Source organism: Emydura macquarii, unplaced genomic scaffold (genome assembly GCF_026122565.2).
Source record: "Emydura macquarii macquarii isolate MOO-44397 ecotype Brisbane River unplaced genomic scaffold, CSIRO-AGI_Emac_v2 contig_3487, whole genome shotgun sequence".
NCBI classification, from domain to species: Eukaryota; Metazoa; Chordata; order Testudines; family Chelidae; genus Emydura; species Emydura macquarii.
This window is the reverse complement of record NW_027133624.1, coordinates 871,066-887,998: the sequence shown is the minus strand read 5'-3', so window position 1 is coordinate 887,998 and position 16,933 is coordinate 871,066. Positions and strand designations below refer to the sequence as shown.

At 42.1% G+C, this 16,933-nt stretch overlaps 1 protein-coding gene across 1 annotated transcript in view; it reads right to left on the bottom strand.

The window, feature by feature from the left end:
* LOC137144882 (cytosolic phospholipase A2 gamma-like) overlaps positions 1–16,933 on the bottom strand; it is a 51,022-nt gene that overhangs the window by 15,038 nt on the left and 19,051 nt on the right. The window contains exons 2-8 of the mRNA XM_067535368.1: positions 15,186–15,302; positions 11,976–12,118; positions 10,285–10,483; positions 8,022–8,139; positions 7,113–7,253; positions 3,890–3,943; positions 2,375–2,432 (exon numbers count right to left, since the gene is read on the bottom strand). Coding sequence (XP_067391469.1) covers positions 2,375–2,432; positions 3,890–3,943; positions 7,113–7,253; positions 8,022–8,139; positions 10,285–10,483; positions 11,976–12,118; positions 15,186–15,302 — 830 coding nt within the window. The remainder of the gene's footprint in view (positions 1–2,374; positions 2,433–3,889; positions 3,944–7,112; positions 7,254–8,021; positions 8,140–10,284; positions 10,484–11,975; positions 12,119–15,185; positions 15,303–16,933) is intronic.

Genomic DNA, 16,933 nt, shown 5'->3' with positions numbered 1-16,933 from the left:
ACTAAACCACCAACCCTGCAATTGCCGGATCTCCCTAGTCAACGGCTTCTTCCCATTCATGTTCCAGTGTTATCTGCTTTAGGGTATACGCTGCTTGTTGCTGGTGCATGCTAAGGAGACACCCAAAGCCCCTGGGAAAGTTCTGCACATCTAAGGAAATGTTCTGCTACATCTAAAGGCAACCTTGGTAGAAATTTCAAACATAATGATTTTGATGACATTACTTTTTGGGGAAAAAATGTATTTTGCTAGGTTGAAATGTATCTTATCAGAATGGAATGTTTCAATTGTAGCACCCAACATTTATTTTCTTTGATACAGAATACAAAGTTAAATTTTCAAAAAAATGTCTGAATAAGAACAAATCCTGTCCACTGTTTCAAAAGGGAAAATTTTGATTGACCTGAAAAGATTTTTTTTTCAAAATTTCGAAATTGTTTGGTTTCACCGTGATTAAATTTTGAAATGTCAGAATTTCCTTTCTGCAGAAGCTGGACTTCACAGGGACACCTTTGAAATGCCTTCTTCTTGCAAACCACCCACCACTGGGAGATCAAAAAAACATTTGGAATCTTTTCCTGGCTCCATCCTGATTCCCTATATGGCCTTTGGATTGTCTGTTAGTGCCAGTTTTTTAAATATCTTTAAAAATCTGGTTCCTTGGCTTCCATTTGTTATGGAGATTAGGGGAGTTAAATGACAATGACATTTGGGCACCTAAAGCCCTTGGTCTCATTTGAAAATCACAGACAAATGACTTAAGAGGAAGACTTTCAAAGGCACCAAGTGGAGTTGGGCAATTGGGCAGGGTTTTTTCAGGTATTTATGTGCCAAAAGATGGAGAGAGATGCCTAGTGTGATTTTCAAAAACACCTAAGTATCTAACTAGCATTAAAATTCATTGTTGTTTGCAGTGTTGTGGTACCCATGTTGGTCCCAGATGTGAGAGAAACAAGGTGGGTGAGGCAGTATATGAAGAAGAGCTCTGTGAACCTTAAAAGCTTGTTCCTTCCACCAACAGATTTTGGGCCATAAAAAATATTACATCACCCACCTTGTCTCTTACATTACAATTCATAACTTCTCAGGCCAGAAGGGGCCACTGAGATCATCCATTCTGACGTCCTGAATAGCACAGGCCACAAAAGAACTTCTGGACTCATCTGTAATTTGCTTCCAGTGTAAGTACTTATAGATACCTCTAAAGTTATAACATGATACAATAGCTGGACATAGAAGCCAGACAAATTCTGGCTTGGTTTACACTGCCGGTGAAATTTGGCAACAGTCAACGGGAGATATACAAGCTACATAGGTTAGCTTGCATATCTCCCGTTGACTTCCTAACTTCTACTTATTGATGTGTCCCCACTATGCTGCGCTGACTGGAAATGTTCTCTGGTCAACACCGTGTTACTCTTTTTGCCGTGGTGGATTAATGCTGTTGACTTCTGGATCGACTGAACAGGTCTCCACTGTCGCTGAATCGATCCCACAGAATCGATACAGCGGCACGGACAGTGCCACCACCAATGTAGACATATCCTCAGACTTGTAATAAGGTGTACATCTTTTAACAGTGAGCATAATTAACCTTTGGAGAAACTTACCCAAGGTTGTGATGGATTCTCCATCACTGGCAATTATAAATTGAGATAGGATGTTTTTCTAAAAATAACTGCTCTAGGAATTATTTTGGAGAAGGTCTTTGGCCTGTGTTACACAGGAGGTTGGAGTAGATGGTCACAATGGTTCCTTCTGGCCTTGGAATCTACTACTCTATTTTGGATAATAATTTCTGCCTTTTTAGATTTAGCTTATATCTCACTGTACATGGTTTAAGCTAATGCAAGAAAGCCACTCCTATACCAGAACAAGAATGTCCACATGAGGGTTATTCTGGTATAATTATAACTGGATAACTGGTAAAATATCCCATGTACAGAAGGTCAGATATTAACATTTATTACAAAGGGAGAATGAGACCTATGATAATCAAGTATGTCATTAATGGAAATAGCTTGATGTCCCTCTGACTTGATCTACACTTATAAGGCATACCTGTGTCAGGCACGGGTGTGAAAATTACCAACATAACTATGGAAAAAAAACCTGAGTTTAGATGCAGCTATGAAGACAAAAGAGTGCTTCTGTCAACAGAGCTAATGTTGCTAGGTGAAGTAGTGGTCAAATACTGGCAGAAAAACTCCTTCTGTTGGTGTATACTGCCTCTACACAAAAGGGGCTGTAGTGTAGACATAGCTCCTCACAGTGATGCAAATCAGAACTAGCTCCTTTCACATCAGTGGAGTCATAGCAGCATAAGCCCAGTGTGTTTTTTTTTAAAGGCCCATGGTTTCGGAAAGAGAATGACCCACCTGATTTAAATATTGCTTTCTCCTGTTTTCCTCTTTGTCGTCTAAAAATGAGGTCTGAACAACAAAAAACAAAACACATGCATTATGAGTCATTTCACATAGCTAAAGTCCTTAATTATATACCTAGGAAATCATGTTTGGATTTTAATGGTTAAAGATGAATCTTTTTTTTCTTTTAAAGTTTGCAGATACTCTGTAGGTCGCTTCTTACTGTGCCACACACAATAAACCTGGCCTGGGTGCTTCGTTCCTCAGCTAATCTGTGGTCATGTCGATTCATTCGACTGTGAGTACTGTCTCGGTTACCTGCACAGAGCTGGAACAGCACCTACATGGGAACACACTCATTCAGCCTACACTGACAAGTACTAACACCGGTATTTAACAACACCGACAACATAAAGTAATATAAAATACTACATATAAATATATAAAATAATATATAATGTAATGTGTTATATATTTAGCTAGATAACTAAAAATAGATAAAAGTTGAAACTAAATAAAATGATAAAGTTGAAACAAAACTATACAGTCTAAACAAAATATTCCATGTAGCATTTTGGAAATTTTAAATAAAAAATTATATCAGAATCGACCCAGTCCCCCAATACTTTTCAGTTATGACAAAACAGCATTTTTTAGTGGAAAACACTTCACTCTGGTTCTGTTCAGAAGTAACACCATTGACTTTATTAGTGTTACTCCCGGTTCATGGTAGCGTAAATGAAGACACAATTCATCACTATAGGGTTACACAAGCGTAAAACCAGCCTGAAGCCAGAATCAAGCCTTAGATCTTAACATTATTTAGATTTTATAATCTAGAGATTACCTGATCATTGTTTTCAAGATAGCACCCCAAATCTTGAAGCCAGTCCTTGAGTGTTTGCTTCCCTTTAAAATCATCAGGAACCATTTAGTGTTGGATTTCCCCAATACAATGGGCCAATGTCACTTACACTGGTATAAATGGAGATAATTCCATCAATCGCTAATCATTTGCTCCTGATTTATGCAAGGGTAAGTGAGTCCAGAATTGCAGTTCTAAATCAGGATTTCATCTGAACTGAAACTTGCAAAACCGAAATTAGGATCAAGATGCCCAAGCCATCTTTGAAAGTCTCAGGTTTAGATATAATAATCTATAACAGATATAATAATCTATATATAATATATAGAATATAATATATATTATATAATAATCTATATAGCTATAATAATCTATAATAATGTGGAGATGCTGGAAGGCAAAAATGAGAGTTCGGTGCTCTGTCTCCCTTTGGCACCCTTGAAACTCCAACCACTCCACAGCTGGCAGACACATATGTGCTACTTTAGGCTACTGCTGGTCCAGTGACTGTTTGACACATGACAATGTCACTCTTATAAACAATAGGGAACTAGGGTCATTGCTCCAGAATGGTGAGGTAGCGCTTCTGCTTGGAACCTGTTCCCATTCAACTGATGACCCGACCCTACCTTCATTCAGTACACAGAAATTTCAGTACCTAGTAAATATTCTATTATTTTCTCCATGCTTGCCAAGGCGCTTCCCCATACACCTAAAATCAAAAGGAAAAGATCTCATTTACAATAGTGCAGGTAAAAGTGTATGAAGGCCTTTCCCTTTAATACTATGTAAAGAGTTGCCTGGATTGGCTGAAAAGTCAAAGGAGCACTCACAGTCCATTCTCTGATGGGTTTTGTGCTTTTTGCAATTTGATTCACATGTTGATCCATAACTCAAACAATCTTATTGTAAGTAGAGGTGGGGAACAAATTTCCAGTGTAATATTATTTTTGCATCAGATAATACATGCCCAGAGAGTTTAATAACTTTTCGGACATCCCTGCTCCATAGTGAGTTGAGAGATGGCTGAGACAGAGCAATCTCAAGAGGCAGTGGTGGTCCTCTTGGTGGCTGTGTTAAATAGATTTGTTATGTTTACAGTCCTGCTGGGCTTACTGTTTTCTCAGGATTATAGGAATGTAGAGCTGGAAGGGATGTTGATAGGTCATATTCTCCAGTGCCCTGCACTGAGACAGGACCAAGAAAATTTAGATCATCCCTGGCACGTATTTGTTCAACCTGTTCTTAAAAACCTCCAGTGATGGGGATTCCACAACCTCTCTTGGAAGTCTCTTCCAGAGCTTATCTTTTACTTAAAAAGCTTTTTCTCCCAGGATAATTAGGAGATGTATTCTGAAGAATTGTCAAAGGCACCTGGAGCCTAGGATGGGCTCTGTTTGAATGGGATAGTACAAATTAGAATGAATGAATGAAGCTGGAATTTTAAAGGGACTAAGGGAGATAGACACCCAAGATGGGATTTCCAAAAGTGCTAAGATGACTTAGCAGCACACATTCCCATTCAATTCAAATGATCTTTATGCTCCTCAATCACTTAGGTGCTTTCAGAAATCACAACCGCAATGCCCATTGAATTTGTGTGGGAGTTGGGTGCTTTACTGTCCTTTGTTTCTTTGAAAATCTCTCCCTGCCTCCTGCCCACACGCACCTCACCTTTTAGACCCTTTGGAAATTCCCAATCTAAACAAACAAATACATATAAAAGACCAGGACATGCAAACATTGGGTGATAACTAATAGGAAGATGAATATTCCTGGCTGGGATTTTCAAAGGAGATTGTGGGAGTTGTCTGCCAACCCCCCATAGAATTCAATGCAAGTTGTTTTTCTTAACTTCCCTAGGCTCGTTAGAAAATCCCAGCTCTAGGAACAAGGTAGTCGCTTTGACAATAGGAGATCTGCCCTCTATTCCTACACCTCCCTTTTCCAACCTTCATGATCTTGGACAAGCCACTTCTCCTCTCAGTGACTAAGTTTCCTTCTCTGTAAAAAGAATATCTCAATGCTCACTAAACTTTTGAAAAGCATGTTGAGATCTGTGCATGGGATCCACTATTTATATTAATATTAACCACATTTCAGAAGGAGTTAAGTGGATTGAAGAAAAGGTTAGGTGGTGGAAGAAGGATAAGCAAAGGGTGTTATATGTGAGTGAATGTCATGAGTGGGGTGGAAATAGGGGTGATGCTATGGAAGGAAGAATGAGTTTGAAGAAAAGCTGGATAGATACAAGCTCGTGGCAACAGGGGGAGGTCCCTGAGGACTGGAAAAAAGCAAATATAGTGCCCATCTTCAAAAAAGGGAGGAAAGAGGATCCAGGGAACTACAGACCGGTCAGCCTCACCTCTATCCCTGGAAAAATCATGGAGCAGGTCCTTAAGGAATCCATTTTAAGGCACTTGGAAGAGAGGAAGGTGATCAGGAACAGTCAACACGGATTCACCAAGGGAAATTCATGCCTCCCCAACCTGATTGCTTTCTATGATGAGGTGACTGGCTCTGTGGATGTAGGGAAGACAGTGGACGTGATATACCTTGACTTTAGCAAAGCTTTTGATACTGTCTCTCACAGTATTCTTATCAGCAAGTTAAAGAAGTATGGGTTGGATGAATGGACTATAAAATGGATAGAGAACTGGCTAGAGCATAGGGCTTAACGAGTAGTGATCAATGGCTCCATGTCTAGCTGGCAACCGGTCACAAGTGGAGTGCCCCAGGGGTCGGTCCTGGGGCGGGTTTTGTTCAACATCTTCATTAATGATCTTGAAGATGAGGTAGATTGCACCCTCAGCAAGTTTGCGGATGACACTAAGCTGGGGGGAGTGGTAGATATCCTGGAAGGTAGGGATAGGATACAGAAGGACCTAAACAAACTGGAGGATTGGGCCAAAAGAAATCTAATGAGTTTCAACAAAGAAAGGTGCAGAGTCCTCCACTTAGGAAGGAAGAATCCCAAGCACAGCTATAGACTGGAGACTGACGAGCTAGGCAGCAGTTCTGCAGAAGAAGACCTAGGGGTAACGGTGGATAAAAAGCTGGATATGAGTCAGCAGTGTGCCCTGGTTGTCAAGAAGGCTAATAGCATATTGGGCTGCATTAGGAGGAGCATTGCCAGCAGATTGAGGGAAGTGATTATTCCCCTCTATTAGGCATTGGTGAGTCCGCATTTGGAGTATTGTGTCCAGTTTTGGACCCCCCACTACAAAAAGGATGTAGACAAGTTGGGGAGAGTCCAGCAGAGGGCGACAAAAATGATTAGGGGGCTGGAGCACAAGACTTATGAGGAGAGGCTAAGGAAACTGGGCTTGTTTAGTCATCAAAAGAGAAGAATGAGGGGGGATTTGATAGCAGCCTTTAACTACCTGAAATGGGGTTCCAGGAAGGATGGGGCTAGGCTGTTCTCGGTGGTGGCAGATGACGGAACAAGGAGCAACAGTCTCAAGTTGCAGTGGGGGAGGTCTAGGTTGGACATTAGGAAAAAGTTTTTCACTAGGAGGGTGGTGAAGCACTGGAATGGGTTACCTAGGGAGGTGGTGGAATCTCCATCTTTAGAGGTTCTTTAGCTGAGGCTTGACAAATCCCTGGCTGGGATGTTATAGCTGAGGTTAGTCCTGCTTTGAGCAGGGGGTTGGACTAGATGACCTCCTGAGGTCCCTTCCAACTCTAATATTCTATGATTCTAAGCAACTGCAAGAGAGTTCTGAGACTGAGATGAGACCTACAGGGTTGGGGGGCTGGAAACATTCCTGACATCTCTACAACTTGAGGTAGACTTGTGCTGCATTAGAATAATATGCTGGACCTGCAACATCTGTCTATCTATCTATCTTTCAGCTAAGAATCAGAAATTGAATGCTCACCTTGCAGATAGCAGATATTTTTCTCTTCCTTCTTTTCTTTCAACATCCCATTATCAAATTTGCTTCCCAAGCCTTTGGTGCACACAAATGCCCCCGGGCCAGGAAAGCCAGATTCGTGGGGGGTTAATTCAAACCAGGTCCCTGTGAAACATACATTGGGGTTGAAAAAGGATCCTTTCAAGTCAGTTTCTTGTTCCCTTTCTGACTGAAGGCAATAATTTGTCATCCCCAGTCCCCTACACTCTGTTTCCTCCACCAGTGAATTCTTCCTCATTTTTCAGTCTGTTCCTTCATCCATGGTCATTTTCATGCCATGATCTGCTGTTTCCTCCCTAGGCCAACATGTGCTGTCCTTGCATACCCCAGAATTCCTCTTGTGGCCATCATGGCCACTTTCCACCCACCCTCCAAGAACCCAACCATCAATTTGAAAACATTTTCTGAAGTTTTCCAAATTCTTTTCATTTTCTAAATTGATTCTTTTAAAAATTCCTTTAGCAATTTATCAAAAACTGATTTGATAGGCATTTGTTTTGAAAATGTTTTCAAAGTCGCTGTTGAAACAGTGAATGGAATTATTCATTTCCTGACAATGACAAGTTATTCATTTCCTGAAGAACATCGATAACCATTTTGGTAAAGTCCTCAATATAAAATTTGTTTAAAAATTATATATATATAAAGTTGACAGGATTATGCAACCCCCTCATGTTTTCTAAATAGGTCATTTTTAGACTGAAAAATACTTTGTTAGATTTCATTTAGCTCTATTAAATAGTGACTCCACCTCGAAGGGTTTATAGTAGGAAAAAGCACAAGAGGCAACATCAGTAGTTATTTTTCATTAGAGGATTTGAAATTTCAGGCATGGTTGCTCTCACTAATAACACCAGTGTGTTCTTGTTTTACCTGGGCAGTTTTCACTATCTTTATTCAATTTCTTTTTTTCCACTGCTGCATAGATGGGGTAAGGATTTGTCCCATTTGCAGAGGCCTCCTGGTGTTGTGATAACTTGGTCTGATCGTACTGGAAAGGTAAGAATTGATTAGCACAGATGTTGTGGTGGTGTTCTCAGTAATTCCGTTCCTGTCTAATTAATTCAGGCTAGGAATTAGAAAAGACCCTTTTTACTAACACAATCCTCATCTTTGTTGTTGTTGCCTTATTCTAGCATGCACTATATGGACAAACAATGGAGTGTTTACATTCCATGGTGTATGCTTTCAAACGGGTTTCAGGGAATTAGGCCCACATATTAAAAAATATTTAGGCACTTAAATATGGAGAAAGGAGGTCTGATTACCAGCTCGAGGAGATATATCTGAGCTAGTAGAATAAGAATATTAGTGTAGCTACCCATTATGGTTCGTACATAGGATTTCAAACAGAGCTCACGTGGATGTGTCTCCTGGAACTGGGAATTACACTTCCAGTGTAGACATTGCCTGAGTTCCATCACAATTAATAGGAGTCAGGGAGCAGTAAAGCGAGGCCTTTTTTTTTTTTTTGGTAAATAACAAATTCAACGAAAAATTCATTTTCATGGCAGTAACATTATTTGTGAATTTAGGTCAAATTTGGTGAATTTTTTTATCTGAGAAGAAAATTGCAAAATAAGTTTAAATGGTTTGTTTTGGCCATTTTCAAATGAAAAGTTTCAACTTTCTGCTTTGAAGTGGTATTACATTTGAAAATTTAGCTAAATTTAAAAAGAAAAACTACAGAAATGACCTGAAATTAACAAAAAAAACCTAAAAAAAATAGTTTTGAGTTAAATAATCTTTTAGAAAAACATACAATACTGATTTAAAAGTGGTCAGTGGTGGACAAATCACCACAACTCATGGTAATTTGTTCCAAAGTTAATTACTCTGACTGTCAAAAATGTACACCTATTTTCCAGTCTAAATTTCTCTAACTTCAACATCCATCCATTCGATCAAGCTAGAACTTTCCTCTGCTGGATTCAAGAGTCCATTATTAAAAATTCAGGACTGATTGATACTTTCATGCCTTCAAGCTCTCTTTACATCAGTTAATATTGTGAAAAGTCAAGGATTTCCAGATCAGATGCTAGGGTGACATTTTTTTCAAAACAACCTAAGAGATTTAGAGGCTAAATTCCCACTCATTTTAATGGGAACTGGGTACCCAAATCCCTTAAACAGCCTTGAAGTCATAGAATCTTAGAAGATTAGAGTTGGAAAGGACCTCAGAAGATCATCTAGTCTAATCCTCTGCTCAAAGCAGGGCCAACCCCAACTAAATTATCCCAACCAGGACTTCATCAAACATCACATTAAAAATGTGTAAGGATGGAGATTCCACCACCTCTTTAGGTAACCCAGTCCAGTGTTTCACCACCCTCCTAGTGAAAAACTTTTTCCTAATATCCAACATAGACCTCCCCCACTGCAACTTGAGACCATTACCCCTTATTCTGTCAACTACTACCACTTAGAAAAGCCTAGTTCCATCCTCCCTGGAGCCTCCCTTCAGGTAGTTGAAGTCTGCTATCAAATCTCCCCTTACTCTTCTCTGCTCCAGACCAAATAAGCAAAGTTCCCCCAGCTTCTCCTCAAGTCATGTGCTCCACCTCCTAATCATTTTCATTGCCCTTCCCTGGACTCTTCAATTTCTCCACATAATTTCTGTAGTGGGGGGGGACCCAAAACAGGACACAAAACTCCAAATGTGGCCTCACCACTGCCAATTAGAGGGGAATAATTCCTCACTTTGCTGGCCACAATCCTACTAATGCAGCCCAACATGTCATTAGCCTTCTTGACAACCAGGGCACACTGCTGACTCACATCCAGCTTCTTGTCCACTGTTACCCCCAGGTCCCTTTCTGCAGAACTCCTGCCTACCTAGTCAGTCCACAGTCTGTAGCACTGCATGGGATTCTTCCGTCCAAAGTGCAAGACTCTGCATTTGTCCTTGTTGAAGCTCATCTGGTTTCTTTTGTCCCAACCCTCCAATTAGTCTAGTTCACTCTGTATCCTATCGCTGCCCCCAGCGTATCTACCACTCGCCCCAGCTTACTGTCATCTTCAAACTTGCTGACCGTGCAATCCATCCAATCACAGACTGAGAGGAACACCAAGGAATATATTAAGTAAATCCATTGATTTCTGACTGGACCCACTCTGAATTTACCCAGCAACTCACCTGCTCCAATGTTTGATAGACCAAGAAAGCGGCCCAGGTGTCGGTCAGAGAGAAAAGCTCATCGTCAGCTGCTTGGCTAGTAATATTATATGCCTCTTGCCAACTCCATGAATCTTTGACAAGTGCATCACACAGTTTTTTCTCCAACTCCTGCACATTCTCTGTCCAGTCCTTGTCATCATAGAGGAGGGACATGGACCTTTTAATGAACCAGAACAGAGATGGCTCAGACTAAGGGAATAGGATCCCCCTTACCCCTTTTAATCTTCATAGCTTTTATTTTAATACAAGGAATTATAATTAGCACACTGACATTGTAACAAATCTGTGACTTAACTATGACATCATCCGTGGCTGTCTGTCACCAGGGCCACTGGGAAATTTATGGCAATAACAGGGATAGAGCTAAGGGACTCTCCTGAAAGCCACGGCCCCTACCACTCTGAGCTCTGGAGAATCTCCATTATCGGCTGCTGTAGGACCGATGAAGCATGCATGAACCATTCTGACTCTACCCCACAGAGCTGGGCACACTAATCAGGCCTCACCCAGAGCCCAGGACTTTTTTTGAGCTAATGAAGAAACTACACTGTCAGTACAGGGTCTATGACATGGGTAGGAGCAATTATGGTTCTGCCCAGGAGATGGCAGTGGTAACACTAACACACACACATACACACACACCAATTTATATATGAAGATGGACTTTGGAACCAGAAGGTCTCAGGGTAGCCAACACCCTACCACAAAGAACCATTAAACAGATCAAGTACTCAAGAAGAAGAAGAACCAATGGCAGTTGGGGTAGCCAACACCTTGATTTAAGGAACTCAAAAAAACGACCAAGTACCTGGAGGAAGGATGAAGAAGGGAAACAGTCTCCACTTAGAAGCGGTAGCTATACCTGCTTTGTTAGCTAACCAGGATACTGTGTAGAGCCAACACAGTTACTGAGGATCTATGCGTGGGAAACTGAGGCTTATTAAGGAGAGGCATGGTATAGCCTTTGCTGTTTGTCTGTGATGCCTGCTTTCCAATAAATAGCTTTATATTGAGGAAACTGAAGCTGCGGTTTCACTGGCAAGGTTATAACCAGCTGTGGGAGTGTAAATCAGTCCTAGACCACCAAGCGTTCTAGTCTCAGCTCTGCAACTTGAACGTGTCACTTCAGCTCTGTTTCTCCCTCCACCCTTTCCCTGTCTGCTCTAGCTAATGGTGGGATTGCCAGTAGAGATGGAGGAGCACACGTCTCATTGCAAGTCAAAGGGTCAGTCCCTTAGCACACATCTGCCTTGCAGTCAGGGGTGTGATGGCAGCGTGTGTAGATCGGCCTGCGCTGGCTTTGAACCAGCCACTTGCAGTGCAATGTGGCAGCACGGCTGTCAGTGAAGGCCAGCTGCCTGGCAAGGATCCAGGCTCCTAGGCAGCTTTGTACAGCCCGTGCTGTAGGCCCAGAACTTCTCTGCTATAAGTTCCCAAGTCAGTGAGGTTAAAGCTAGCTCAGGGATGTCTATGCCTGCTACATCACGCGCCTTCTTTGCAGAGCAGACACACCTCTAGGTACTTTTGAAAAATCTCATCTGTAACGCCTAGAAAATGCACAGAGCTAACAAACACTCAGAATGCCCCAGTGAGCACCAACTCTGTGCAGGGAAACCAGCTCATTCGCATGGCTACCGACATGCACCTACCAGGTGGACCCCGATACCCCACACAGGTACATGACAGCGTCCAACAGGCCCTGATTCTTCATCTCCACCAAGGTTCCCAGCAGGGCAATCATGGCCCGCAGACCTCCGCCGGATCCTAGGATGGCGATATTGGGCACATTATTCTGCAGGAGGGAAAAGAGAGAATGACAAAGGAACTAGGAATGTTGATAAATCTCTATTCTTCAGCTCGTGGTCCAGATCCTTTCAAGCAATTCACAAAGGGAGCCTCAAGTTTCAAGATTTGTTTGCCGTGTGTTAGGAAGCATCCCTTATCTGGTGCCTAATGACATCTGTCCCTTACTGTGTTAAGAGCAAATGCATTTATCCTGCATTTTCAGCCATAATTACTTAGTGGTAGCCCAGAATCCCTTTGGGCACTTTGAAACTCTGAGCCTTTGTGCTTAAAATCCTATGCACCAACCCCCAGACCAGGGCCACGATTTTCAGAGGAATGCAGATAAGTGTCTAGAGGGCATTTCAGATCCACCTGAGCTATTTAGGTTCCTAAATCCCAATGGCTCAAACTTACTAGAGCTCTTTAGTGTCCTCGATGTTCAGGCCCCCTAGTGCTCCATGATTTATGCGAGTTAGTATTTTTTGTTTGAACAAATGTGTAATGTAGAAGGACAATTCTTAGTGTTCAAAAATAACATATGAAATGCAGCTGCTCAACAAATGATTTTTTTCCCATTAAAAAATTGTTTTATTTTTTTGGAGAGGCCAAAATGTTCATCAAAAAAATTTAAGGGGAAGGATTAGTCCAAAACAGGAAAACCCACAAAATGATCCCTCATCGTCTGACTACCCCCAAACAATATTTAAGATCTCCTTATTCAAAAGTTTTTTAAACATATTTTTCAAAAAGGGACATTTCTGTTTTCACAAAAAAGACATTTTTCATTCAAAAATGTATTGAAAGCAAAACATCAGTCCAGAGTAATTCTAATGCACAAACAATACTAGTGACAAATGAGTCACCGATGAATACCGGACCCTGAGAACCAAAAAATTCCGCACAGTTGATTGCAGATGACATTAAGCTAGGGGAAGAGGTAGATATCCTGGAAGGTAGGGATAGGATACAGAAGGACCTAACAAACTGGAGGATTGGGCCAAAAGAAATCTGATGAGGTTCATGAAGGACAAGTGCAGAGTCCTGCACCTAGAACGGAAGAATCCCATGCACAGCTACAGACTGAGGACCGACGAGTTGGCAGCAGTTCTACAGAGAAGGACCTGGGGGTAACAGTGGATAAGAAGCTGGATATGAGTCAGCAGTGTGCCCTGGTTGCCAAGAAGGCTAATAGCATATTGGGTAGCATTAGTAGGAGCAATGCCAGCAGTTCACAGGAAGTGATTATTCCCCTCTATGCGGCATTGGTGAGGCCACATTTAGAGTATTGTGTCCAGTTTTGGGCCCCCCACTACAAAAAGGATGTGGAGAAGTTGAGAGAGTCCAGCGGAGGGCAACAAAAATGATTAGGGGGCTGGAGCACAAGACTTATGAGGAGAGGCTGAAGGAACTAGGCTTGTTTAGTCATCAAAAGAGAAGAATGAGGGGGGATTTGATAGCAGCCTTTAACTACCTGAAAGGGGGTTCCAGGGAGGATGGAGCTAGGCTGCTCTCAGTGGTGGCAGATGACAGAACTAGGAGCAATGGTCTCAAGTTGCAGTGGGGGAGGTCTAGGTTGGATATTAGGAAAAAGTTTTTCACTAGGAGGGTAGTAAAGCACTGGAATGGGTTACCTAGGGAGGTGGTGGAATCTCCATCCTTACAGGTTTTTAAGCTGCAGCTTGACAAAACCCTCGCTGGAATTATTTAGCTGAGGTTAGTCCTGCTCTGAGTAGGTGGTTGGACTAGATACCTCCTGAGATTCCTTCCAACTCTATGATTCTATGATTTCCTTCCTTGAGCTGAAGGAAAATTACTGTGAGGAGGAAGCAGTGGAAGACTCGTAGGCTGAGACTTGCAATGCCATCTAATAGGTCAGGTCCACAGGATTCCTGGGAGGCTTCTCACATGTCTCAACCATGCCAGCTAACAGAATTACTACAGCAGATGGGCAGCAGTTGTCAGTTTTTCCCCCTTGTTGGGTTCAACAAGCAGAGGGGGGGCTATGATACATGTAGAAAGTTTGTTACATCATCACTGTTCATTACTGATGTTATTAATGAGGCAGACGAGTATCAATAGCTCACCCAACTCTTTATTCCTCTAATGCTATCTATGCTCTAATGTCCCCTTCCCATCTGTTCTCTGCTGTAGGCTCTATCTGGCTTCACGATCACAGTGGTATATACGCACACTCCATAAAGGGTTTCTAGGAAGCAGTTACTAAATTCACATGAGTATGGTGCCCTCTAGAGACTCATAGACTCATACACGTAAAGGTCAGAAGGGACCATTATGATCATCTAGTCTGACTTGTACAATGCAGGCCACAGAACCTCACACACCCATTAACCTATGACTGAGTTATTGAAGTCCTCAAATCATGGTTTAAAGACTTTAAGGTACAGAGAATCCACCAGCAAGTGACCCGTACCCCATACTACAGAGGAAGGCAAAAACCCCCAGGGCCTCTGCCAATTTGCCCTGGGGGGAAATTCCTTCCCAACACCAAATATGGCGATCAGTTAAATCCTGAGCATGTGGGCAAGACTCACCAGTCAGACACCCAGAAAGAATTCTCTGTAGTAACTCAGAACCCACCACATCTAACATCCCCTCACAAGCCATTAGGTATATTTACCGCTAGTCCTGAAAGATCAGTTAATTGCCAATTTAGGCTGTCCCATCAAACCATCTTCTCCATACACTTATCAAGCTCAGTCATGAAGCCAGCTAGGTTTTTGCTTCCACTGCTCACCACTGCCCCAATGCAAAGATAGTTGCAGCAAGCTCCTTATTGCACTTCTAAGGGCATTACTTTACTAGTTGAAGGGTCTGGAGCTTCTGTTTTAGCTCTGAAGGCCTGCTAGCCCTTCAAGAGGATAAAAGGGTTGTGTGTCGGTGGCCATGGATTGCCCCCCTGGTACTTTGGGAAGGTAGCGTGGCCAGGGGAACATCTCCATGGGGCAGGATTTGGAGGCATTTCCTCCCACTGTACCAGGCACCTCAGTCACCATCCACATGGCTAACCTGCTAGATCATCCTCCTTAGCGCTATGGGGCATGATGGACCCGTACCTCATCACAGGCAATGCCAAGGCTCTTGAGGCACTGCAGGACTTTCACCTCTCTCTTCTCAGTGGCTTGTTTCTCACCCTCTGAGAGCTCATGGGAAAGCCGGATTTTTATAGCTTCCTAAAAAAATCAAATCAAATCAACAAATAAAAGGCAAATACAATATCTCATCTCTCCAAAGGCTGCCAGGAAGTGGAGATGTGAGACCTGTGCACAGATAGCACAAGTCCCTCAGAGGTTTCCCAAGAGTCAGTCTTTATATTTGTGTCACGGCTGTGCTAGAAACCTCAGGCAAGGTTCTATTCTGCGTCTATTTTGCGACGCATCTATTTTGCGTCGACCAACACAATTTTCTGTAAGATAAATAATTTACCTTTCTCACCTGAGACATTGTCACAGCTTCTTCCACTTTCCCCTCTAGAGCACCTGGTGATTTGGATTTCTCCCTTCAGTGGCAAGTGGAAGCTACAGGCAGTGCCTAGATGGGAGGACCAAGTCAGCCTTTAACAACTGTTCTCTTCTTCGTGTATCTGTTTCAAAGAAAAGTAACATTTAATATAGGATCATAGGACTATCGAGTTGGATTTCCAAAGACGTCTAAGGGAGTTAGGAGCCCAAACCCTACTGAATCTCAGCCTGTAGAATGGGCACTAACGGCTGTAGTTGGTGAGCCACATGCGTGACTCCACATTGATTTGTTAGTATTTAAAGATGAAGCTTTTGGTTTTTCGATGATTTGGTCGACTTTAAGGCCCTTAGGAGCCTATTATGATCCTATTGGGTGAACTGCTGCAGAATACAGCCCCATAAGATCTTTTTGAAGGAAAGCAGTATCCCTTTAGAGACCCCAGTGATGGGGAATGCGCCCAGTCGCAATCTTAGTTATCCCCATGTTTAGTTACCCTCCCTTAAAAATGTCCACTTTATTTCCTGTCTGAATCAGTCTAGCTTCAGCTTCCAGTCACTGGGTCTCATTCTGTGCTTTTGCTATCACGTTAGAAATCTGTCTGATTGTTTGAAGTGATCTCCCCCAGGTAGTCCGCCAGAGATCACCATCAAGACATCTGCCAACCTCATCTTGCATAAACTAAATAGTGTGATCTTCTTTAATCTCTCACTCCAAGGCAGTTTTCTCCAGACCACAAATCATCACTAAAGCAGTTTTTCCTATTTGATAACATCCGTTTTCAAATGGGGATATTGGAACTGTGTCACCAACACTTTATACACGGGCTAAGTCATCTGCCGGTTCATCACTGATACACCCCCCCCTTATCCATTTGAGGACCATGTTATCTCTTTTACCTACAGTGTCATGTTTGCTCTTTTATACCTCACTCAAGCCATGGTATCAGTTCACTTTGAAATCTCTTTTAACACACCTGCAATGTAATCAGTGTAACACACTTTGGACTGATAAGGAGTCAATGGTTGATTTATTTTATTTTATGCAAAGCTTGAGAACTTGACTCTGACAGCCGACTATTATTTTGAATCACAAAGTAGGTGTGATAATATCTTTTGCAGCATAAACTTTTGCACCAGAAATTGCACCAATTTCTCTGGGTGAGATAGAGAAAATTCAAGACGTGAAAAAGAGCTCTGTGTAAGCTCGAAAGCTCGTCTCTGTCACCTACGTAAATTGGGCCAATAAAACATAGGACCTCACGCACCTTTTCTCTCTAATATCCTGGGACCCACACAGCAACAACTCTGTATTCAACCTTTTTTTTTTGTTTGTTTGTCCTCAG